We start from the raw sequence: 26,029 nt of genomic DNA on the forward strand, positions 1-26,029 counted from the left end.
CCAGGTGCCACAAATATGTTTATTAAAAATTATTAAAATACCTCAGACGCTAACATTTTTGCATCAAACTATTTTTGTGGTCGACTTTTTCACCCAGCCCTAGATTCCATGCTTCCATTTTTACTCTATTTATTTCTACACGCCCTTCCCCCAGTTTGTATCTGGGTAGCATTGAGTGGGAATTCATCTGTTGGGAAGAGCAAGCCGAGGAAGTCCCCCGGGGTGATGGAGGGTGAGTAGGAGAGAGAAGATGGGGGCGCGCGGCTGTCACAGCGAGCTCCGATGTCGGATGATGGCTCAACGTCAGGCATGGTGCTTAGAGTGGCGATGAGAAAAGGGGTGGGTTCGTGGGTTGGGGGGGTTGCTGATGTGTGCCTTTGGGTTTGAGAATGGGTGAGGGTGATGCCAGATCCCATTAACATGTCTTTTCATCTACACACATGAGGAAACATGCCTCACACACACTGGATTCACATCCTTCTTGAAAAATGCACACTAACATGCAAACGGGTACGGACTCACATGCAAAAAAAAAAAATAATAAAAAAAATAATAATAAAAAAAAAAGGCTAAATTGCTCGGGAAGCTGTAATCCTTCCCTGCGGGCAGACAGTTTCATGATGTCGTGACTGCGCCGCTGTGAAAAGCTCCCTTCTTTTCTCAATGCCCTGTTCCCTTTTCTTTTTATCCCTCCATTCCCAGTCTCCCTCGGTGCCCCAGTTCACTCCAGTGCACACGCTCCCACTCTCACCCCTGCAACCCACCCCCCCCCCCCCCCCCACCCCATTTCTACACCCTGGCCCTGCCTTTCAATATTGCAGCCTCCACCAGCTCATCTCCTTCACGCTACTTTATTCTAGGAGTGTTTCACATTTGCATAACTTGTCCAAAACAATTTGCCGTTACACATTATATAAAATTTGACAGCTGCAGAAGTGATGGAAACACACTCACACGTACACGTTTACCAAAAAATAACAGAAGACAACAAAGGTTGGACTACACAAGGAACGGTTCTAGTCTAATTCCCCATGTTAAATAACATTCAACATCAGTGGTTCTTAACCTTGTTGGAGGTACTAAACCCCACCAGTTTCTTATGTGCATGGAAAATAAAATGTGATTTTTTTTTTCTCAAATTCAAGACATAGGAGGCTTAGCGGTGAACAAAACAGGAAGAGCAGCCTTTTCATGGCTCTCTTTCCCTTGAAATTATTTATCTCCATGCATCTTAAAGGTGTTCCTTTAATTTTGCTAGATAGATAGTTGCTGTTTTCTTAAGATGGAACAAATGGGCAGCAGATACAATGAAAACATCAGAGACCCCAGAATTGAACCCTGTGGAACACCATACGTTACATGTTAAATGAACCGATCCAATTCGACCCAACTTTCTGGGTTGTTTTATACAAAATGACCACATTTTTTATACCTAAGTAAAAGATCTGACCAATATTTATGAGTTGTTTTACACTAAAAGACCAATTTCCTGACTCTAAGTTGGGTCAAATTGACCCAAGTAGAGGATCGGTCCATTTTTGACCCATAGTTGGGTTATTTTTGACCCAACTGTTTTTAGAGTGGACTATATCCGTTATAGATGTGAATTCATATTGCACATATTCGTCCGACTTTCTTTTTTTTGCTCGCCATAGTATGAAGGGATTACAATAACAAAGACATCTCACGATGTACCATTACAACAGCCGCAAGTCAACTACTAGCGTCACATTTAGGCCAAGCAATGTAATATGATCACCTGCAGCCAATGATGGCCTCCGCTGACCCCCTGAGACTGACACACCGAAACCCTGGGGATCGGTATAACCCAGGTTAAGAACCACTGTATACAATATATACACTTTTTCTATTACTTCTTTAGCTTTTTTGTACTACTACTACTTTCTGTATATATATATATATATATATATATATATATATATATATTTATTTTTTTATTTTTTATTTTTATTTTTTCTATATGCATCATTGAATGAGAAAACATTCAATCACATACTCCATTGAACACAGGGGTGTGGCCTCAATAGTCCTGGACAGAATTTGCTTAAGATTTATTGTTTGACCCAACAAAATGCTTTCCCCACTAGAGTTATAACACCTTCTAGCAAAGTTGCATAATTACCATACATTATTAATCCCCATTAATAAAATACATAAAAAAAACAAGCATTTCATTTGGATGAAAACTGGGTTATTGTATGACAATGTGGTAATGTCTCAATCATTAATACAGTAGCTTTAATAACACCAAAGAGAGAATGATTGTGAAAATCATATTACTGGGGTCAAAGTATCATTGTAATGTAATTCCACGTGATGATATGCGGAAATTGAGTTCCTCGAGTGCTGTCTACTTATCAATGTAATACTCATCCGTATACATAAGGTCATGAAATAATGGGTGTGTGGCTTTGATGAAGGAGGTCAGTCAGCCAGTCTCCAAGGCAGCCAAATGACACCTCGTTAGGCATGGCTGAAGGCGGTCTCGCAGGCCAGACCAAGACATCACTGCCACCGAGCGCACTAACACAGCCTGGGGCAAAGATTCGAACCACTACACAAATCGGATACAATTGGGATCTAATGATCACATGCTACTCACTAGGGAGGACATGAATAATCATATATAGGAGTTAAGAGATGCTGCACATTCTTATAAATACATAAAATAAATGTATTAATTAATTTATTTATTTATGTATTTATTTATGTATTTATTTATTTCATTTGTTTTTATTTATTTTTAGGTTCAGAGAAAAAAAAATGTCATAATGTATAGACTTTTGCAGGTACCCATAGGGATCGTGAAAAAGGTGCAATTTAATTCCCATATGATATTTAATGTCTAATGATACAAGTTGATGTCGTATTGTGGTGGTTTTGACATAATTTCCCCACATAACTAAGGAATAATTACTAAGTTCCTCTTTTTTTTTTTTGCCGTGCCAGACTTCCGAGTTACTTCCTTATTTATGGTTATATCGTTTTTTTTAAGACATCTGGTCACTCATAGTGTTGTATGACACACTACGATCAGACAATATAAAATGCTGCTGACCCTGGAAAATCTCTGCACCTACTGTTTTTGTTTGAAACAAAAACTAAGACAAATGAAAATTTACCATCCGACAATAATAGGGAGCAATTTACGATTTACCTGTTTAAGTTTTCTGCCGGAACTTATTGATTGATAGAAGTCTACAAAAAAAGATGCCCCCTGTATTGAACAGCAGCTGATCCAATCTCCGAATTCAGAACCAAAATAGGAGCAATCTGTTATAAGATCACTATTTATAAAGCAGTTAATTGGTGATAAGTTCAGAATTGAGACTGAGCAGAAAGTGGAGGAAACCATTTTGCTTCTAAAAATTAATGATCTATTCACCACAGTGTTATGAAGAATTTTTTTTTTTTTTAATTGTTAATAGTTAATTTACATCTGCATTTTTTAAAAGCTCTACACTATATAAAAATAGCATTTTTATTATATGCCGCGCGCCACTTAAAAATGGTCGGTGGGCCGCAAATGGCCCACGGGCCATAGTTTGGACACCCCAGAATGTGCATGCCTTCTAAACTGAGTGTCCTGTACACATATTAGGGCCGTCCTTGTTTGCCCGGGCTGTTAATGCACTCACAATCAGGATGTCCATTAATCGGACATGAAATCCACATTCATCAGCCTGTCCAAAGGCTCTGCATGCAAATGAAGTCAAATTGCAGCGCGGGTGCAGAACTCCTTGAAACCCCCTTAGAGGGAGAGGGAAACGAGACTTGCATGGGTGAGAAATGCAGGGATAAAGAGTGACAGACACAAAACCGCAGAGACATCCATTACAAAGGATTAACCTCATCACCGTGTCTTTTTGATGTTTGGATACAACGGTGAAGTGCTCACATGCGAAACTTGCTAATGTATAGCGTGTGCGTGATCTGTAAGCCTGAGAATGTTGAATTTACTGACAAGACAAAGCCTTAGTCAGGAACAGAATCGAAAATCACCGTCAGGGCTTTCGGTAGTTTGGCTAAATTCGCTCCCATCAAATACAATTCTTTTTTTATGACTATTTTCTTTTTGAAACATAAAGTTTCGCTATTGAATCCATTGGGATGCGTTCTCCCCTCGTTTCCTTCTTTAACTTTCTAAACTTGGATTGAAAAAAAATATGAGGATAATAGAACAGTGCAATGGGTGAGAGAACTGTCAAAAAATGTTTAAGGAGGAAATTGAGTAACTAGACAAAGTGCAATTTCTGCGGAAATTGCGTGGGAATGCTGAAAAGTTGAATGCTATTAGCTGAATGCTAAAATTTGGATGCATGTGATTAAATTATGTCAGTTGGTATCATCGAATATACTAAAATGTGGTCCAAGTAGGGTTTGAACCCAGGTACTTTGTTGTGGAAGGCAATTGCTCTAACTTGACTTGTTTGAAATCATGGCTAACGGCATATTTATTTTGAAAAGTGTCATCTGATGCTGAAGGCTAACATACATTTAATCATTTCAGTGAAATTAAAATCCATTTCCTGATACGATAGTCAGCTGGTATACATGTATATCCCTTAGCATAATGGACATGGATGTATTTGCAATGTACAGTCGCAGGTGAGATTTGAACCTGCAACTCGGAAGTATTATGTGGGACTTATTGCACGGCAAAAAAAAAAAGTGTGGACTATAAAAAGTGGCTGAAATAATTCGTTTTGAGAGCCAAACGGGTTTCTTGCTTCTTTGCATTCAGTCGTTGAATGCACAGGGACCAAGAGATGGGTATATACAATATAGAGTTACGCTAACCCGCTGTGTGCCAAATCTTAAGTGGACCTCACTCAAAGATAATGAGGTGTGATGAAGAAGTCACAAAGAGCATGTGGAGAGGTCACTTGCACCCATAAAAAACGTTAAAATAGTTTTCATAACACACTAGCCTAGAATAGAAACTAAGCAAGCCCATGGTGAGTCTCAATTGTGACCCCAAAACACACTTGTCGTCTTTATTGTTCATTGCTGAGCCACGTGACGCGATACGCTTGCTAATCCCATTAAAGTAATCCACACGGAAGCAATTTAAGGCTTGCAGCCCATCCATCGTTAATTTATGCCCTATTTAAACGCACTCCGAATCGACTCCCTGCTTTCTTTTTTGGCACGGTGTTCAAAAACTACAAACCCAAACTAGCTCAAACATCTTGGATTAGGTAGAGTTAAGACATCAACGGAAGTGTTGTTCTAGATGTGGAACAAGAATCCCTGGCAACAGCGTTAGATGAAACTCACAAAAGTTAAAAGGCAATCGAATACATTTTCTAGGAGGAGTTTGTTAAAATATGACTTCCATAAAAATGTCAAAATAAAAACAAACACGGCACTACTTGTAAAATTCTGATATGACCTTTCACCTGTACTTTTATCTTTAATGCTAGCTATGCTAATAATGCTATCCAAAAGACAGGATGTTCTCAATTGAACTATTTACTGGATGCCAGAAGGATCGAGTACAGTACACAGCTGTGGAGCCTTTTCTGATGGATGCGGAAGAAGGGCTAATCTATTCAAAATGGTTCCTACTCTTATACCGTCTTGGCCGCCCACCTACATGTGACGGCTGAGCCTAGCCCATGTGAATATGTGTGACCCGATGGTCTTAACTAGTTTCGACCAGAAAAAAAAAAGTGCCAAAGTGCAGATAGATAGGAAGACGCCAAGCCAAGACAGGTCACAGCAACACAATGGCCTAGCTCAAGTCACCTATCTAATCATTAAGAGGCCTAATCTAACACGGATTTGTTGTTAGGTTTAACATATGGCTCCAATATAAATTTTTGTAGGTTTTTGCCTCCCAATTTTCACAGATCTAGGTGAAATGTACAACCAGGAATTATTCGTTAAAAATTAGTAGGGGGCACCATTGAACCATTTTTCAAAAACCATTTAAGCAAATCTCTAAAACATAGATTTTAATACTAGGTCTAAAGAGTTTTCACCTATTATTTGACCCCCCCCCCCCCCCCCGAAACAAAAAACATCATATTTTTTCTTTGCAAACAGCGCATCGCCACAACAACAGCATGCGACGAAATGAAAATCTTTCAGGCAAAGTTTGAAGGCAATCAGATAAATTCTCAACAGAATGTGGCATCTACTAAAAGGTCTAATTAAAAATGGTGACAAATTCTCAAGTAAATCAAAATGGCAAACTTCCTGTTGTTATAATAATAATAATAATAATAATAATAATAATAATAACAATAATAATAATAACAATAATTCCCAAAAAAACAACTACCTGCTACCTGAAGTGATATTCTCAACAAATGGCTGCACCAGAAGCGGTTCTCAACAAAAGCTTAACTTAGTTTAGCCGTTCGGGCATGTACGTGGTTATTCATGAATAAAACATGTCAACCTTATTAAAAATAATCTGTCGATTGTGCCAGAGGCTCTTAAGGTCCACATCACCCCCCACACCTTCACCTTCTCCCTGCATCCTGCAGGGTTCAAGGAGACGAGCTCCTAATTAGCACTCCAACACTGAAGGAATGCGCTCAAATTATGTATGATCCTGTGGCGAGCGTGTTTGATTGCATTAAATAAAGCAATTGACACTCAAGGCTACAGAGGCGGTGGTAAGTCCAGATCTTACCTGAACATCTCGCCGAGGCCCTTCAGCACGCCTTTCTTTGCTTTGTTCTTGTCCTTGTCTTTCTCCTTCTCTTTATCCCGCTCGGGCTTCTTCTTTTCCACCCGATGTTTCAGCGCGTCTTCTTTGGAGACGTTGCCATTGGTGGGGCCGGCGAAGAGGTCGCCACTGGCGGACATTGAATCCTGACCCGATCGGGAACTTCCCTCTGTGTCCTCGTCCACTTGAGGGACAACATGGGGGAGGAGTTGAAGAAACGTAATATTTTAGCGACACATCTGATAATCGGGGCTTTGCTGATTTTGAACTCATTTTTGCTTCTGGTTACATCAGAGCAACCATTTATATCTCACATGGTTTAATATCTTTGAACAAAACACATAGAACACCACAGCCTCATTAGAAGTGGAATATATTAGACGTGGCAAATCCAGGTCCAGAATGTAACAAAAATCTTGCCACAGTTTGGCTTTAGCCTCAGCTGCTAGCTAGCTAGCACCCTAGCAGGTAAACGAGCACCATGGGAGCTAGCTAGGGAGCTAACTAACTAGCAGCTGAGGATAAAGCCAAACTGTGGCAGGGTTTTTAGCAAATCCAGGTCCAGAAAGTAAAAAAACCCTGCCACAGTTTGGCTTTAGCCTCAGCTGCTAGCTAGCTGGCGCCTTAACAGGTAAACGAGCACCATGGGAGCTAGCTAGGGAGCTAATTAACTAGAAGCTGAGGATAAAGCCTAACTGTGGCAGGGTTTTTAGCAAATCCAGGTCCAGAAAGTAAAAAAACCCTGCCACAGTTTGGCTTTAGCCTCAGCTGCTAGCTAGCTAGCGCCCTAGCAGGTAAACGAGCACCATGGAAGCTAGCTAGGGAGCTAACGAGCTTGCAGCTGAGGATAAAGCCAAACTGTGGCAGGGTTTTTAGCAAATCCAGGTCCAGAAAGTCAAAAAACCCTGCCACAGTTTGGCTTTAGCCTCAGCTGCTAGCTAGCTAGCTAGTGCCCTAGCAGGTAAACGAGCACCATGGGAGCTAGCTAGGGAGCTAACTAGCTAGCAGCTGAGGATAAAGCCAAACTGTGGCAGGGTTTTTAGCAAATCCAGGTCCAGAAAGTCAAAAAACCCTGCCACAGTTTGGCTTTAGCCTCAGCTGCTAGATAGCTAGCGCCCTAGCAGGTAAACGAGCACCAAGGGAGCTAGCTAGGGAGCTAACTAACTAGCAGCTGAGGATAAAGCCAAACTGTGGCAGGGTTTTTAGCAAATCCAGGTCCAGAAAGTCAAAAAACCCTGCCACAGTTTGGCTTTAGCCTCAGCTGCTAGCTAGCTAGCGCCCGAGCAGGTAAACGAGCACCATGGGAGCTAGCTAGGGAGCTAACTAACTAGTAGCTGAGGATAAAGCCAAACTGTGGCAGGGTTTTAGCAAATCCAGGTCCAGAAAGTAAAAAAACCCTGCCACAGTTTGGCTTTAGCCTCAGCTGCTAGCTAGCTAGCGCCCTAGTAGGTAAACGAGCACCATGGGAGCTAGCTAGGGAGCTAACTAACTAGCAGCTGAGGATAAAGCCAAACTGTGGCAGGGTTTTTTACTTTCTGGACCTGGATTTGCCACCTCTGCTCCCTATGTGGTTTGTAGTCATCTGAGAGCTCAGCAGGTTTGCTAGCCTGCTTCAAATATATGCATTTAACTTAACTCCATTGCTTGCACCCCCCACCCCCTTCAGCCTATTTCCCATAAATTATGTGATCGAGCTCCAACGCTAGTCATGTGAATCGGGTTTGTAATTTACATCAGAGTCTAATTCAAACCCAGACATCACATGGAATCCAAACTCCTTAAGGTGATATACGCTTGATTAAACTCGAAGTTCCCATCACCTCTAATAAGAAGTGATGTGCAAAATGTAATTAATCTGACAGTAATTATACATATACAGTAAGTAATCTTGAAAAAGGCTCCAAGGGAACTTAATTGCAAATATGGTGGTGACGGTAAGATCCTGTCTGCAATAAATAGATGTGAGGAATATATTTATCATAATATAATTTTTTATATTATGGGATGTCAGCATTTACGAAGGGTGGAAAAGGGGACAATAACGGACTCAAGGTCTATGGGATGACAGAAAATAAAAATAATAAATGTATTAAAGCACTGACTCAAATTATTTTTGTTGTCGTGCGATGGCGAGTATTGCTGACGTAAGTCTCTAGGATGCAGGTTTTGCATTATTAGCCTAATAATAACATTTGGTACAAGTGTCTACAAAAAAAAAAAATCAAAACAAGAACAAATATTAAGCAAAGTTGTGTTTCTGTAAGAGGTGTCAATTTGTGGAATAGTTTTGGCACTGACCTGAAAAGATGCAAGTCACTTGCTGAGTTAAAAAAAAAATGTTTAAAAGCAAAGTTCAAGAAAATTATTTAAATCAGACTTGAGCTGGCAAAACAGTAGAAATGGTGTCATTTCTTTCGATGTATCAGTATAGGTGTCATAAAAATTGTATATAAATGTACGTACATGTCAAAGTGCAGTTGTATACACAAACAGGTTTATCATTTTTTTAAATTAATATATATTAACCTATTATTGTATCTATTGAAATAAGTCAAAACATAAGGGGTAGGACTCGATGAGTTTTAACTTCTTCCTACTCCCCTTTGAACATGTAAACTCTTTTCTTTCTTCCTATTAATATTTTTTTCTTTTTTACTTCAACTTATATTTTATCCTTGTAATGTGTTTTATGTTTTTCTATGTTTATATGTTCAATAAACCAACCAACCAACCCCAAAAAATAATATAAATTGTGAAAAGTTTTGTCGTTTTACTTCTGTTTGTATGGAACCACATCTTTCCTTTTAAATATATTTCTTGGCCTCACTGACTATCCACTTGCAAAAAAAAGTATGACAATTTTTTTTTTAAATGAGTGCTTCATTTGTTTTTTTGTTTACATTATTTTTTTAAGTAGCGTGAAACTCTCAAACATCTTCGTATAGTCAACTTTAAATATTGCTGCTGTAAAGAATTGTAGTTAATATTCTTTCGTAAATGTTGGTAAGAACTAAGTACCCTTTGCTAAACGTAGCACTTAAAAAAAAAAAAAGCACCACTGCTTTCTTAAGATAGAACCCAGGAGCAATACGTATAATGGAAACGGCAGAGGCCCCAGAATTGAACCCTGTGGAACACCATATGTCATTGCACATATTCGTCCAACCACTTTCTTTTTTTGCTTGAAGAAATTACAATAACAAATCATTAGAGTCGTGTGCGTGTCTTGACCTCCGCTGAATCCTTGAGACTGACTCACCCAGGGGTTTGATCGAACCCAGGTTAAGAACCACTGCATATGATACCTGATATGAGGTCTCACAAAGGTTTTCAAATTGCTTTAAAAGGCAGGCCGGGCAAAGGGAATCATCTATTTCCTCATAATTGAGCACAATTTAAGTAATCAAACGAGTCTTTCAGATTGAGAAATAGCAAAATACATGAAAGGCCATATAGGCAATCTTAGGAATTTAATACTGTCGATCTGAGAAGAGAAAACCTGACAGAGAGCCCCAACTAGCAGGAGAAGCGTTGATGAAATAACGCTAATTTGCGGGGACAGAAAAGCACAGGAATCATTTTGGGCCACTTTTGTCAAACTTTCATCCTTTCAAAAATCAAGAACATAAAAGCCGGACTGTCAGTTCAGGCGATGACAGACGAGTACAATTGCCTGTCTTATTACAACACGGAAGGTTTTCTGGCTCAAAAGTGAACTGATTCTTTTTCAAAAAATATCTTCAAAGGGCACAACACCAAGTTGAACAAGGAGGAGTGCATTTTGCCGAGCGGGATATCTTATGGGGACACATTTTTACTTAGGAGGTGGCAAATTATTATTTTATTTAAATAAAAGTCGTAGAGCAGAGGACAGTGGCGGCTTATCTGTCAACTTTGACTATTAACCTCAGTGACGAGCACAAACTGGCTGCTTTTATCTAAATTGAAAAACAGAGTTATTTGAATATCATGTGGGGAGGTGGTGGGGGGGGGGGGGATGCAATAAACCACGGCGGCGGAAATCGCCTGCTTTCCCCATTTTTCTTTTGCAGAGATAAGACTGTATTTAGTGGCTCGCAGACAGAGCTTATGAGAACAAAGCATTCCAGGCAAATATTTGCCTCTTTTTCAAATGTTTCCCTGCCGCCCGCGTTTCATGGAATCCTTTGGTGGATGCAAATGTGTATATTGCAATTACGCTTGCGGTGCTGCAGTATTATTACCTGTTGGCTAAACATAAGACATCCCCCCCTCTCAATATGTCTAACACATGCCTTTTTTTATCATCAAACAACCAAGGAGAAATGGATATGTTCACTCATTCGGGAGGTGGGTAGGGATGCTGTTTTTTTTTTAAGTTTAGAATACATAATTTGAAGTTTAAGTTAGTCAGTAATAAAAAAAACAAAAAAACAAATGTGTGTAAAAATGTAACCAAAAAAAAAAAAAAAGCCTTTCAGGTACAGACTGAAGTTTCTGGTTGATACAATTACAGTAAATTAAAACATTTGAATTTGAACTGATACTAAGAGGGTTTTTTTTTCAGCCTCTTTTTCTGTTCTGTTGAACAACATGGTAATGCATTTTTAAAGCATGTTGCCACGTTCTCAAACAAATTCACAAAGTATGAACATGTCGTAATATTAATGACCATGTAGCCAAGATGCCAAAATTAAATGATTAATAAACAACTAATTAATTATGAATTTAATCAACTATTTGAATAATCGAGTAATCGTTTGGAGCCATTGTTTAATATTAAATTGTTCCATATTATTTTTATATAATAAATAAAAATGAATAACACAATAATGCTAAAATAAATACATAATGCAACCAAACAAATAATATAAATATTTATAAATATAATATAAACAATACAAATATAATAATACATGATAACAATAAATACAATAAAATAATTTATATATAATATATATATTATAGTATTCTTAACAACAACAACAATAATTGGTTTATAGACAGTATTTGGGAAGAAATGGTAAATGGTACTTCATTTATTTAGCGTTTTTCCACCGTACAAGACCCTCAAAGCGCTTTACATTGGACTACTCATTCACCTACTGATGACGGCATCAGGAGCAACTGAGGGTTCAGTATCTTGCTCGCTGCAAAAAGGTTTGTAATACGCTTAAATGCAAAATAAAACGTGACTGAAGCGATAGAATGATCAATTCTAAAAAATATCCAATAGTGACAACCCTACTGTGTATGCGTATGTGTTTAAGAATAAGTTATTTAAACCCAATCCAATAAAAAAAATGTAAAAAAGAAGTTGAGTGCTGAAAGTTTGAGTGTTTGTTGTGGAATTTGACAATACAGTATAATCAAACATTGTAGAATAAACGGTGACACTTAAGTTTTCAGGAAATCATGACAGGGGAGATTTGGTCAAACAAATCAACGCTGTAATGTTTTAACACAAAAAATGGGATAACTTCCCTAAGCATAATGTGAAAAGACCTTAAGGGATCAGGACTAAATAGCTTTGTAGTCTTAAGAAAAGCACTTAATAATGAAGCTATTTGGGAAAAAGGGGACATTCAGATTGGACTCTGGGGCAGTAGAAAAAGGTCACGTCTAATTAATCCATGTTTACACTGTTCCAGTTGGGATCAATACCTCAGTGTAATTAAAGAATTGTAAACATATCCATTGTATATGACTCAAAACAATGGTGAATGATGAGTACTGAACTGAACGTTAAGATACTTACATGTATCCATGCTGTTTTCGTCCTCAGGCAAATGAGCACTCGGTTTGTCGTACGACTTGTCGATTGCCGCCCGGAAACTGTCGTTGCAACCTCGGCTCCTGATGATGCGAGAGCGCGGCCTGTTGACGTTGATCTCGCCGTTCCGCGTTGCCGCGGCGAGAGCCGTGTGGAGGCTTTCAAGGGAACTGGACTTTTTGAGACCGAGCGAGGGTCCGACATTTTGTCCTGAAGAGCCTGTGGGGAAAAAGGAAAACCGGGTCAGACAGACACGTACAGACTTACAAACTAATGTAAAAAAAAAAAAAAAAACAGCAACAACAAAAAGATTAGATTGTTAATTTCTGTATGTGAATACGGATCACCTTAATCTTAATCACTTTCAAAACTGCTGGGATAAAAGTAACCCAATTATGGATAAAAAATTGACCGATCCACTTTATGGGTGAATTTGACCCAACTTTCTGAGTTGTTTGATACAAAATGACCCATTTTTTTGACCCAAGTAAAGAATCTGACCAACAATTAGTTATGAGTTGTTTTAAGCTAAAATACCAATTTCTTGACTTAAAGTTGGATCAAGTCGACCCAAGTAGAGGATCTGTCCTTTTTTGACCCCTAGTTGGGTTATTTTTGACCCAACAGTTTTTAAGAGTGAAAAATTGAAGAATTCTACTTCTTGTGAATTTGACCCAACTTTCTGGGTTGTTTTATACAAAAGGACCCAATTTTTTGACCCAAGTAAAGAATCTGAACAACATTTAGTTATGAGTTGTTTTAAGCTAAAAGACCAATTTCTTGACTTAAAGTTGGGTCAAATCGACCCAAGTAGAGGATCTGTCCATTTTTTTACCCCTAGTTGGGTTATTTTTGACCCAAAAGTTTTTAGAGTGAATAATTGAAGAATTCTACCTCTTGTGAACTTGACCCAACTTTCTGGGTTGTTTTATACAAAATGACCCAATTTTTGACCCAAGTAAAGAATCTGACCAACATTTAGTTATGAGTTGCTTTAAGCTAAAAGACCAATTTCTTGACTTGAAGTTGGGTCAAATCGACCCAAGTAGAGGATCTGTCCATTTTTTTACACTTAGTTGGGTTATTTTTGACCCAACAGTTTTTAGAGTGAAGAATTGAAGAATTCTACCTCTTGTGAATTTGACCCAACTTTCTGGGTTGTTTTATACAAAAGGACCCAATTTTTTGACCCAAGTAAAGAATCTGAACAACATTTAGTTATGAGTTGTTTTAAGCTAAAAGACCCATTTCTTGACTTAAAGTTGGGTCAAAATCGACCCAAGTAGAGGATCTGTCCATTTTTGACCCCTAGTTGAGTTATTTTTGACCCAACAGTTATTAGAGTGAATAATTCTACCTCTTCGCACACCACATACTTTGTAACACTTCATGTGTAGTACGAGTTCCTCATCCATCTAGACGCAATAACACAAACCATACAACTGACGCAATTCTGCCAGGGATTTAACATGTTTGAATTTGGCTAAATGAGGTGTGACCCACTGCTGCCGGGTGACCCCAGTGGGTCTCTAGATGGAGTCTTACGCTGCCAAATGCATATTAAGCAAAAGAAAATAAACCCCCATGTGTCTAAAAAGGAAATAATTTGGTATCCTGTATGCACGACCTCCACTGAAATGTATTTGTTTTTTTGTGAAGGGTTGGTGCGATGCCAAAATAGAAAAATGGGCTGAAGAGGAAGACGAAGGTCTTTAAGGTCGCAAGGGACTCCCCTCCTTCCGCTACATCTGCTACCAATGCAACTAAATGAAGTGTGAGTTATTTTCTTCCATTCACTGTGCCTATAGATCTACTGTCTAAGAAGTCAAATAGGCTAAAAAGGTCAACTGTTATCCACTGGAGTCTGCTTTCCAGACTACTAAATGCACTGTCATGACTTTTAAACTCCATTTTATCTTGGGTTTCATCGATGCTAGTAAACATGTGCAATCCCAGGAGAACCCGGGACCCAAATCCGAAAGCACTATTGCAAATAACTGAAAAATCCTATAACGCTGCATCAGATGAGCTTACATGTGCACCTTCGGGCAGGCTCAAACAATAAAATAAAATTTCTACTGTGCGGTCAGAACTCTCACATTACAGGAATACATCACTGACTGCTCGTATGTGAACCGCTCTGGGAAAATAGCTCACATGTTGTAAAGGACTTGTCAAATAATGTACACATGTATGGGCAGGTCCAAAATTATGATTTTGAGATTTCTCTAGAATCAGCTTATTTTCATTTCCCAGCAGTCCAACAGTTGCACTTAGAAGTTTATGAAAATAAGTGATTAGTAGACTGTATAACGCGAATCATTATTACCTAACGTGCTTCTAGCAGACTCATACCAAAGCGCGTCTTGGGAAACTCAAAATAACCGGGAATTTTTCACCTCTAACATCATTTCACAGATGATTTACATAAAAGCCCACTGCAACCAAAACAAATGGAAATTACACCGTAATGTGACCATCCGACATCAAATCAAGGAGAAAATGCACAACAGTGTTTTGGTGCCATCGTGCAGACAATGTAAAAAAAAAAAAATTATAATAATAATCAATTAATGTTCAGATTCAAATCAATATTCAGATTCAAACACAAGAGTGACACACAAGAGTTTAATGTTTTGATTACTGCTCGATACGCTATTTCATTGTATTCGTGTCACAATTACAAACCGTCTACATACGGGTTAGTTATACCTGACCACAAATTTCCACTTTATGCCGTTATAAGTGGGATGGATTTATAATTCAAATATGAACACTGTTAAACTTGCAGATGAAATGATGATTGTGAATTGTTGACACTTGGTTACATTTTCAGGTAAGTCGGGTAATTGATATAACATTTTAGAAGTATATTAAGCGTGGAATTACAGTACATGAATATCTCAATAAATTTGTTTTGACCCATTTAGCTTGACATTTATTTATTTATTTATTCATTTTGTCAATTTAAAATCTTTCATTGGTGATGCCCAATTTTAGAATGTGTCTTTTTCAAAGAAAGTACCAACAGTAATTGGGCAAAGGACCAACATTATGTAGTCATACGAGAGTAGCCTAAAAATATTGCAATTCAGGCTACTTTATGGAAAAGTGAAAACAAAAACAAAAAAAAAATGTATTTATGAAACCCCACCCACATCCGTTTTTGCCTAAAGCCTGACGAGAGCAGACGCACAGAAGCCAGAGTGCGTTTGACACAATGGGATCGCAATCTCGTACAGGATGCAACAGTTGAAGGGAACCAAAATGACATCTGCCGTATTCGGAAACAGGGAATTATCCTCCCACTCTGTATTCGGCGTCACGATCCACTTCACCATTGTTTCTCGCAAGTCTGGTGAATGAATGGCAGCGAAGTCGCGGGGACACAAAGACGATGGAAAAGCAAGGAAAGGAGAGAGAGAGAGAGAGAGAGAGAGAGAGAGTTTGCCCGAAGACCATTGCCAGCTGCAACCTTCCTTTGTTTTCATCAGAAAAATCCCAAGCTCTCAAGGGAGAGTTTGACGGACAGCTCTCTGTATGGCGTTCTATTATGTGATTCCTATCTCCGGAGCCTATCCGCTTCTGCTCCTCGACGCCCTCTTATTCAGAGCCATAAAATACATATTCCCCCCCATTGCATACAGACAAGAGTTTGCCGCTCCCCACGCGCCTGCAGGAGGAATGAAAACCATCGCGCTGAAATGCACACAAAGGAAGCTAATCTCAACAAATAGTGGCTGCACCTGAAATTGTGTCACGTCCAGAGGCAAAACTTGGGTCACCGAGTCTGTGGTCCTTGGGCATATTAAGTGCAAGGGCTGTTAATTGGAGAAGATCCATTGCCATTAAGCGTTAAAGGGGAGCCATGGCAAACTCCATGAATAAATCAACAATGGTTATTACAGGGACAGGAGCCCGTACTATAATTAGAGCAGCTAAAACTATGCAAGCCAGCTATTATTCACCATAGGCACTTGCATGTAAAGATCTGTGTACAGACAGGGGGGGGGGGGGCTCCATTAGACATAATTTATTCAAAGAGCCAGGGACGGTAAAAGGGTAATTATGGTAAAAATAGCCTCCGAGGTGGTCAGGGAAAGGCCGTGTCCGGGTACCCCAAAGGAGGGAAGATATCCCTGGAGTCCGTCGGGCTCGTACGTCTCTGCCGGTTGTAGATCATTAGCATGACAGAGGACGTCCTTCATACCCTCAACAGGTGTCATAAAAAATATCTTAATTAAGGGGACGTGCAAGTAATATCGCAATAAGGGTTACAGGATGCCTTTGCTATGAACCAAAATAAACCGAAACATCTCAGGAAAACAGTGATCGCTTGACTAAGACTTCTTAGTCCCACCTGTATCTCCAAAAATTATTCTACCGAGTCATTTTTGGCAATTGGGCGGCACGGTGGCTGACTGGTTAGCACGTCCGCCTCCCAGTGCAGAGGACGTGAGATCGAGTCCGGGCTTCGGCCTTCCTGGGTGGAGTTTGTATGTCCTCCCCGTGCTTGAGTGGGTTTTCTCCGGGTACTCCGGTTTCCTCCCACATTCCAAAGACATGCATGGCAGGTTAATTGAACACTCCAAATTGTCCATAGGTGTGATTGTGAGTGTGGTTGTTCGTCTCTGTGTGCCCTGCGATTGGCTGGCAACCAGTTCAGGGTGTACCCCGCCTACTGCCGGAAGCCAGCTGGGATAGGCTCCAGCACCCCCCGCGACCCTTGTGAGGAAAAGCGGTCAAGAAAATGGATGGATGGATGGATTTTTGGCAGTTGTTACATTTCTTCGTGTGAGGTATCGGCTCAAGCATGACCCAGTGTACAAAGCAAGGGTCCAAGTATGGGTGAGTTTGGTTTACAGGAACTTGACCAGACAACTGAAATCCCAGACCTTTAAGGTCTTTTATCGCCATATTAGAGGTCATATCAAAACAGAGACTGTCACCAATTTGACTCACAATGTCAGTGTCACGGTCTGTCACGACGCGGAGTTGACTCTGTCACGAGTGCGGAGTGGAGGACCCAAATGCAGGGAGGCAGGAGAACCACGGCAGGAATGCAGGTTATACTCAACATAATTTATTTTACAAAAACGCTAACAGGGGTACTGGTTAGCTTTAAATAAACAAAGATCTGAAAAGATCCAAAATCAAAGTAACAACCAGAACACCAGCGGTGAGAGCGACAATGATCCCACAAGGACTGACCAAACCCAGGGAACTAAACACACACACACACTAACGAGATAACAAGACACACCTGGGGCAAGACACAAGTGGCTGACGGCACGGATTGGTCGACACGAGGAAGGGCAGGACCACACACAAGACCAATGGAGACACACAACCAAAACCAGAGCCCCAAACATGACAGTCAGTGAATTGAATTATTGTCAGTACAACTAATGCTGTTTCCAACCTTTATTATTATTATACTTATCATAGCATTGTATTCGCCTCACTTTTTTGCCATGAAACAACTTCCACATAATGACACCGATTTACACCGTTGCTTCATTCATCTTAGCATTCAGCTCCTAGCGTTCAGCTATCCAGCATTCCCCCACGCAATTTCTCCAGAAATTGCTCTTCGTCTCGTCACAATTAACATTGGTTTTAGATTCACATGACATCCCCAAACTCACGGGCCACACCGAGCGAGGGGCTGGCAACTGCCCGTGGCTGATCCGCAGATCACTGCAGCCTTTCATCCGATGAATCAGTAATCTGTCTTTGCCGTGTTAACTTGACCGTGTCAATTCATTTCAGTAACAAGCTACAAACCACAGCTAAACTCGGCTTGTAATGGATCAATTGCAATAAGCCAGAGGGCTCCAAACTAGCAATTGACACCTTTATTGGAAGCACTACTCACCACTTGTGTACCAGTACCCTCAACATCTGAGCTGTGCTGAGTATTTTTCTTTCATGTTGCAATATTAGCGGTCACTATTCAACACTACATTGACCATTGTGCATAAACCGTCGGAAAAGGCCGACTGTGGTTTGTAATGAGTTAGTAATGGGAAACGAGGAGGGGGGGGTGGGGGGGTCACTTGTGTAATCTCTTTTATCGACCCATGGAAACATAATGGGCCATGGTAATAATTAAATAAAAGTCCCGGCACATATGCTTACCTCCACTGGTTCTCGCGCTGCGGTTAATCTCATCAGCTGCTGTTAAAGAGCACAAATAGGCACGAGCGCTATCATGCAACATGCAAAGCAAAGAGAAGAAGGGGACAATAACGTTCAAGAAAGGAAGCTGTGTCATTTGAGAATGGGGTTTAAAAGAAGAGGATATTACATTCCATGCATGAGCCTGTCAGTCACGAGGCTTACAAAGCACAGATATTCCCGCAAACCGAGGTACCTCGCAGATTTTTTTTTCTTTCTTTGCCCAATCTCATTCTCCATCTAAATGGAACAGGAACATGGGGTGTCTGATCAATTTAGCATATTTCAACAATGAGGCTCTTCAAAGACAAGAAATCCATCTGCTGCTGTGATACGGGAGCACCTGGAATACGTTTTAAAGGAGAAACAGAAATCCCTACGGCCAAGGATGCGAGAGCTCGCCGTTGAGCATGTTAAGCATTTAGTCAAGGTAGCATCGGAGCAGACAAGCCTCATTAATGAGTAAATGAACTTTGGAGAAGAAAGTTCGGAATCTCAAAAACATTCTTTGGAAGACAAACCAGTTTATAAAAGTATGCTATGTATGTCATTCACTACCAGCCATTTTCACTTGTGCAGCGGAGCTTTGACTGGTAAACAGGAGGCGATGGTTCGAATTCCACCTTAGGCAGATTGCAGTTCAAGTGTTATTTTTTTACTCGTTTATCTTTCAACGACAATTAATACTTTGCAATTCTCACACAATTTATCTTTCATTTTACTTCATAAGCATTCATCTTAACATTCAGCTATTAACTCTTTCACTGCCAGACGTTTTCCGAAACGGGTTGTCCCCAATGCCAGCCGATTTAAGCATTTTGAGTGATCTTTCAAGGTCCACAGAAAATGTTGTGTTTGGACTATGGAAACACACATACTACCAAATGAAATATTGGACTCTCAGCTTTCATCAGAAAAAAAAAGTTTGTTTCTACCTTATTCCGTTCTTCAGTAATCAACAATAGAAAATGGTTACTTTCACCGAAATTCTCTGTTTTGAAACAAAAAAACGGAGAAAAAGAGCTTTTTGTGAAACGATGTTATTTCATGCACTCTCGTGAATTGTACACTTCTTTTTGTCCATGAATGATGTCAAAAGAGAGTCATCGCTGCCCTCTAGGGGCCAAAAATAGTCATTAGGCACAACAGACCGGCTGGAAACTTTCACCACAGCTCCGGAAGCCTTGCCCGCACACGTTTCAAAAAAAAAAATTGGATGACGTTTTTAGACGTCATTGGCAGTGCTCTGTAGGTTTTTACTTGACGTCTATAAACGTCAATGGCAGTGAAAGAGTTAACTGTCTAGTACTCTAGTACTCGATTTTGACAGATTTCGCAAGGTCCACAGAATATTCTGTTCTATTGCTATAAAAACATGGAACCACCAAAACAAAGATTAGAGTCTCTTCTTTCATCAGGAAAAAAAAGTACATTTGTATCTGTTTCCGTTTTGCAGTAATTATAGGAAAATAGCTATGTTTCATCATTATTCACAAACCTGTTGAAAACACTGGCAAAAAGAGCTTGTTGCAACATGGCCCTGGCTGATCTCTTGTACTCTGCTGCCACCTGCTGCCCGTTTTTTTGTATTAACTACCATTGCTTTAAGAGACCTCTTCATGTCAGAATTGACTGTAAACGTAGTTAGTGACCTGCCCACCTCTGAATATACCATGTAGTCACTGAAAAAGTATATTTGATTGACTTGAGGTCAGGGCTTGCAAGTACTTCCACAGCAAATGCGTCCAACCATGCATGAGTGATATAATAACATTAGAAGTACTGTATGACCAGAAAAATGCATCAAGGCTTATTCAAAGATTGTCCGATAAGTAAAATAACTCAGTTCCTTTTCAGAGCTAATCAAATAAACAAGTAAATGCCGACATCACTTTGGAACAATCAAGAGGCTTTTTTGATATCGTCCCGAGATAAGATGTGCATTTGCGGCGATGAGCCATCTCATCTCCCCCGTCCACTCGGCTCACTTCCTGTCCTCAGACAATCAGATTACATTTGCAACCGACACGGAAAAATCTAGAGGATAATGTCAGTATGCTAAGTCGGCAGGGAAACAAACCAAAAATATCAAATTGCAGTCCGACTTCAAAACAAAACCTTTTACATGGGACTTTGTTATCTGACAATCGGTAGAAGGCAACAAGATATTGTTGACCAAGACTTAGTTTGAGTTAGGATTTGCTTCATCTCTTAAGAATACATGAGGAATGGAGAGCTGAGAGAGAGGGCAACTACTTAGCATACGCTGTACAAACTTTCCAATGTCATAGTCACAATGTTTTTACCTTGCAAAAAAAAAAAAGAAGAAGTTAATTTATCATCCAGAGGAATTCTGCAAGTGTCATATAAAACAAGCAAAGCATTTACCCAGATCCATGCTCTTGGACTTGCGTGACTTGATGATCTCCAACTGAGCAGCATTTTCATACTGCTTGGTGCGCTTTTCTGACATACTCTGACGGGCGAAGCCCTCCCTTTGAAAGGAACCATCGGGGTTGGCATCGGCGCTCAATGAGCTGCAAGAGATGAGAACGCGATGTTAGGTAGGTAATGTTTAAGTGTGTGAACGTAAGCCCATTGATCATTGTGTGAATAGCCGTCCATATTAACTCATTCACTTCCAGCCATTTTCACTGAAGCGACCCCCTTTTACTGGATTTTGACTGATTTTGCAAGGCCCACAGAATATTCTGTTCGATTGCTATAAAATCCTGGAACCTACCAAAAGAAAGATTTTAGTCACTTTTTTTTCATCAGAAAAAAAAAAGTATATTTGTATCTGTTTCCGTTTTGCAGAAATTAGCATTTTAGAATACAGCAAAGTTTCCTCATTATTAACAAACCCGGGAAAAAGAGCTTGTTGCAACATAGTTGATCCCTTATACTCTGCTGCCACCTGCTGGCCATTTTTTGTGATAACTACAATTGCTTTAAGCGACCTCTTCATGTCAGAAGCTGTATCAAAGCCTCCTGTATGCTCTAGCATAAAAAAAAAACACAAAAAACATATAAATATGTTTTTGGGAGTGAAGGACTTAATACGTTTTGGGGTTTCAATGAGATAATCACATTCAAAAATACAGTCACTCCATTCCGCTATTATAATTAGTGCTGTCACTATCGAATATTTTTAGAATCGATTAATCGACTGATGGGATTAATTTTAATTTTGCATTAAAGTGTATTAGAAACGCATTTTTTCCTGATTACTGTTTATTAACCAGTGATTGGTGGTTATTTTGTACTTTGTATTTTGTACTTTTATTCGTATAGTGATTGAGGATTTGGACAATTTTAAATTAAAAAATGTCGATTAATTTGATATTAAATTACTTGTCGATTAATCAATTAATTCTGACAGCTTTAGTTATAATGAGGATCCTACTCAAGGGCACCTCAATGCCTTTGCTGGATTGTTTAAGTTTAGTTCTGCATGACACCTGATGTGAGGATGCTCTGGGGTCAGTATCACTCAATAACACCACTACCCACCCCCCAAGTCTGTCTGAGTCCAGGCTTCCATTGCAATTTACCTTTGAGATGCTCTATCTCTGTCTGGATCTTAATTGAAAATCGGAAGGGAGTGGGGGGCAGTGTTTGGGTGAGGGGGCAATGGTATTTGCATTACAATTAGGGTGAACACCTTGCCATTCAAGTAGATAGATGCGGCGCTAATGAAGTCTTCGGAAAGATGCGAGCATGAAAAGTGTTTTTCCTTCTCCATTTTAAAAATAGAAACGACTGTAAAAGACCTGCTGGCACTTGTCTGCATGTAAACAATTGTGATTTGGTTTGTTGATCTCATTCAATAGTGCGTCATGTGTCACCAAGAGGCCGGTGTTAATATGTCACTTTGCTGTCACCCGTACTCGGCACTCCCGTCTACGCCGCCATACAGGGGCCGCCTTCCGCTGACACAGGAAAGAAAGTGGAGCAGGAAGAAAGGAATGACAGCACAGATGTATTATTCATTCATTCATCATCACTCACGTTTCCCCTCACATAACTCACAGCACAACACACAGTTTTTTTTTTTTGTTGTCTCAGAAAGTGTATCTTTCTTGAATGAGACAGTTCAGACAGCACGGAATGTATTTTTCACTCACTCTCGCTGTTGTGATAAATGACTACGCAGGGCGTCAAAACATAAACAAAAGCGGAAAATAGTTTGGCATGTTCAGTGGGATACTTCAGTTGAAGTGAAATTTAATTTAGACTTATTTTTGTCATTTTTTACACATATTAGGGCTGGGTAATATTTTAAAAACCCTCATAACGTTTTTTTTTTTTTTTAACGACACCGTATTATGCTTTTATGACTCTAAAGTTAAAATTATATATATGTTTAGTTGATGCCCCAGTGAAGGGATAAATTGGGTAATTGTGGGTAATGCACTTGAACACATCAGGTGTACAGTGCATCAAAAAACATGAAAAATGTGGATTTATAATGGGAGTCAATGGTCCAAAATGTGGACATTTTTACGTATGTGTACTATAAAAATGTGTTTCCAGCATATAGTATTGACAATAATAATTTCAAAAATTTGGACGGTGCCATTTTGAACTTCAACATGTTTTGGACAATTGGGTGCAATTTCAGCTCACTCAGTGATTTTTTTCACATGCTTTATATTTGATATTATTATTAATAAAAAGCCACAAATTGGACATTTTTCTTATGAGGGATTTATTAAGTTTTTACAACATAATACATTTTCAAGAAATATTAACAGTGTTCAATACCACTATTTTTTTAGACTAAACGCATGAGTAGTCACCGATACCAAGGACGGCTATCATAAACACTTTTAAAACATAAAATGTCCCCAAAAAAAAGACAATGACATATCATTTTAAAGAAGGACCTACACAGTATATATCTCAATATAGCATTTTCCCTTAAAATTGCATGAAATTCTAATTTCTAGAGAGGGCGGCTGATAATAGTATCGCTACTCGCCAACCAAATAAAGCACCAGGGGGCTAAAGCCAAACTGTGGCAGGGTTTTTACTTTTTGGACCTGGATTCGCCACCTCTGGATCGGACAAACGAATCCGTCAATGACCCATATAATGTATATGCATTCTAAATAAACTCACATTAGCATTTTTATTCTGCTTATTTACCACTTAAAATGGGGTATTATCATGGTAATAATGTAATATTTCTACATTGTTTAAATTGAATTGCCCTCAATCTGTTAAGTATAGATAATTATTGCCATATATGTTTTATATTGTTGCTAGTAACTAATTAAATTGTGCATGTTATTGAATATTGACCTCACTGGTTTATTACAAACCACCATTTTCCAAACCCATTATGAAGAGCAGAGCGTCTGCTGCCTGGGAATTAAAGTTGACACTGTAATTTATTTTTTGCAGTTGCAATTCCAATTTTATTGAGCATACATTGTGAGGCAAAGTGAATACGTTTTTTGTATCTGCATCATCCACTAAAATGTAATGGCTTCTTCCTTGGCTCATTTGCCAACCATACCTTGTACGTATACAAATGATACAATATTATTTCCACTGACTCCATCTTTTCTGTCAGTGCATGTGGCCTTTCCTCAAAAATGAGCCCAAACCCACCATAGATAAAATGTTCCCTCATCTCTCCTACTTTTAAGCAGTGTTTAAAAGTGATTTCCAACATTGCGAGCAGATGTTTCTGTATACGCTAAGCGACCTGATGTCATCTAAAATTAACCAGTGCTGCGCATTGCTCACAGGCAATGCTTTGGAGTGCATTTTAAATCAACCTTCCCTGTCGCCATCTTCTCCTGGCAGGGAGTTAAATGTGTCAAAGCATCCCTGCAGAGGTATTAAAAATGCTAAAAGCTCTTCTTGGTTTTAAATAGTAGCCGCCTATCTTCTCCGTTCGGTTTGTGTTCACACAGTGAAAATTCACAGCTGATGCTGAATCCCGATTTTGATATGGTTTTATGGATTTTATATGGTTATAGATATGGCTGACAGAACTTCCTGCGTTTGCCTTGGGTGCTTTGATTCCTTCCTACACTGCCCCACTGTCATATGGTGTTCCACTAAGGAGGACCAAAACTGCCAAAATTAAAAAATAAATGACTAAATAAATAAATAAAAATAAATAAAATTAATATATATATATATATATAATAACATTTCGACCTGATAGAGCCTCTGCAGCATGAGGTAAATAAATGTGAGAGCAGAGCGTTTTTATTTATTGAATGATAGTTAATTCTATTTATAAATTTATTTTTGTATATATGACAACATTTATTATTTAATTTATATTTAATTTTTGAATTCAGTTTTTTCATGGTTTCATTTATTTTTAATTGTATTTATTTATTTATTTATTTAGGGATATATATACTGTGTGTGTTTTTTTTTTTTTTTTTTTTAATTTATATTTGTTGTATTTATTTTTTGAATTATATTTTTATATGCGCTTTTATTTTCACTTTTATTCATTTATTTAGTCTTTTTTTTTTCTTTTTTATTTGGGCAGTTTTGGTCCTCTATATTCACAAGGTTTTCCTATTTTGGGGGCCCAGCTGTTTACATTGTATTTGCTGCCCCTGGGTTCCATCTTAAGAAAACATGGGATTTCTTTTCACTGCTGTGTTGCAGGAAATTGTCAAATTTCACTTAATTGCCGCCCCCAAAAATATTGATTCATACCAAATAATATATATTTGTTCATATAGACGGAACAAATGAATGACCTTCTCTTAGATGCCAGATGACATGTATCTTTCTGTCTACTCTTCCTCTTGCAGCGTTAAACAGCAACTAGAATATTCAGGCAAATGAAAATTTCCGTTTGTATGTTTGCCATACAGCATTATTCATGCTGATATTCACCTGCAAAGGAGGGCAGGGGCACGGAGTCCCCCCCCCCCGCATAGAGAGCCTCACGAAACATATGCGAGGTGAGGAGAAAAGAGGGAGCATGTATGACATGCTTGTAGCAACAGCGCACCGCAGAGACACAGTAAATATTCATGAAGCTAGAGGGGACCATTAGCATTTCAGGGAAAACACACAGGCGCGTGTAATTCTTAGTTATACACTATTCCTGATGGCCGAGTCTATTAGCCCATCAAGCCAAGAAGCATACTGCTGGCAATATTAGCCGGAAAAGTTTGTTCACGTCTATATGGACCCCTTTCCACTTTATATGTTAATATGCAATATTGTTTACCAGCCAATGTGTATCTAAACACCTGTGAGACTGAGGGCATCTGTGCAACAGAGTGTGTGAGCTGGACTATATACATTATGTGTGTGTGTGTGCGCGCGCCTTAATGTACCCGTGTATAGTATTTCAGCAACAATTTAAAAGGAAATATGCACATAATAATTGATGTCTCTTTATG

General features: G+C 39.1%; 1 protein-coding gene across 2 annotated transcripts in view; it reads right to left on the minus strand.

Moving 5' to 3' along the window:
- The window catches only part of LOC144040306 (partitioning defective 3 homolog), a 284,979-nt gene that overhangs the window by 91,208 nt on the left and 167,742 nt on the right, over positions 1-26,029 (minus strand). For both annotated transcript variants that reach the window (XM_077554419.1, XM_077554418.1), the window contains 3 exons: positions 21,024-21,172; positions 12,441-12,674; positions 6,668-6,887 (listed from right to left, as the gene is read on the minus strand). In XM_077554419.1, coding sequence (XP_077410545.1) covers positions 6,668-6,887; positions 12,441-12,674; positions 21,024-21,172 — 603 coding nt within the window. The remainder of the gene's footprint in view (positions 1-6,667; positions 6,888-12,440; positions 12,675-21,023; positions 21,173-26,029) is intronic.

The sequence above is a fragment of the Vanacampus margaritifer genome, chromosome 20 (assembly GCF_051991255.1).
Source record: "Vanacampus margaritifer isolate UIUO_Vmar chromosome 20, RoL_Vmar_1.0, whole genome shotgun sequence".
Classification (NCBI taxonomy): Eukaryota; Metazoa; Chordata; class Actinopteri; order Syngnathiformes; family Syngnathidae; genus Vanacampus; species Vanacampus margaritifer.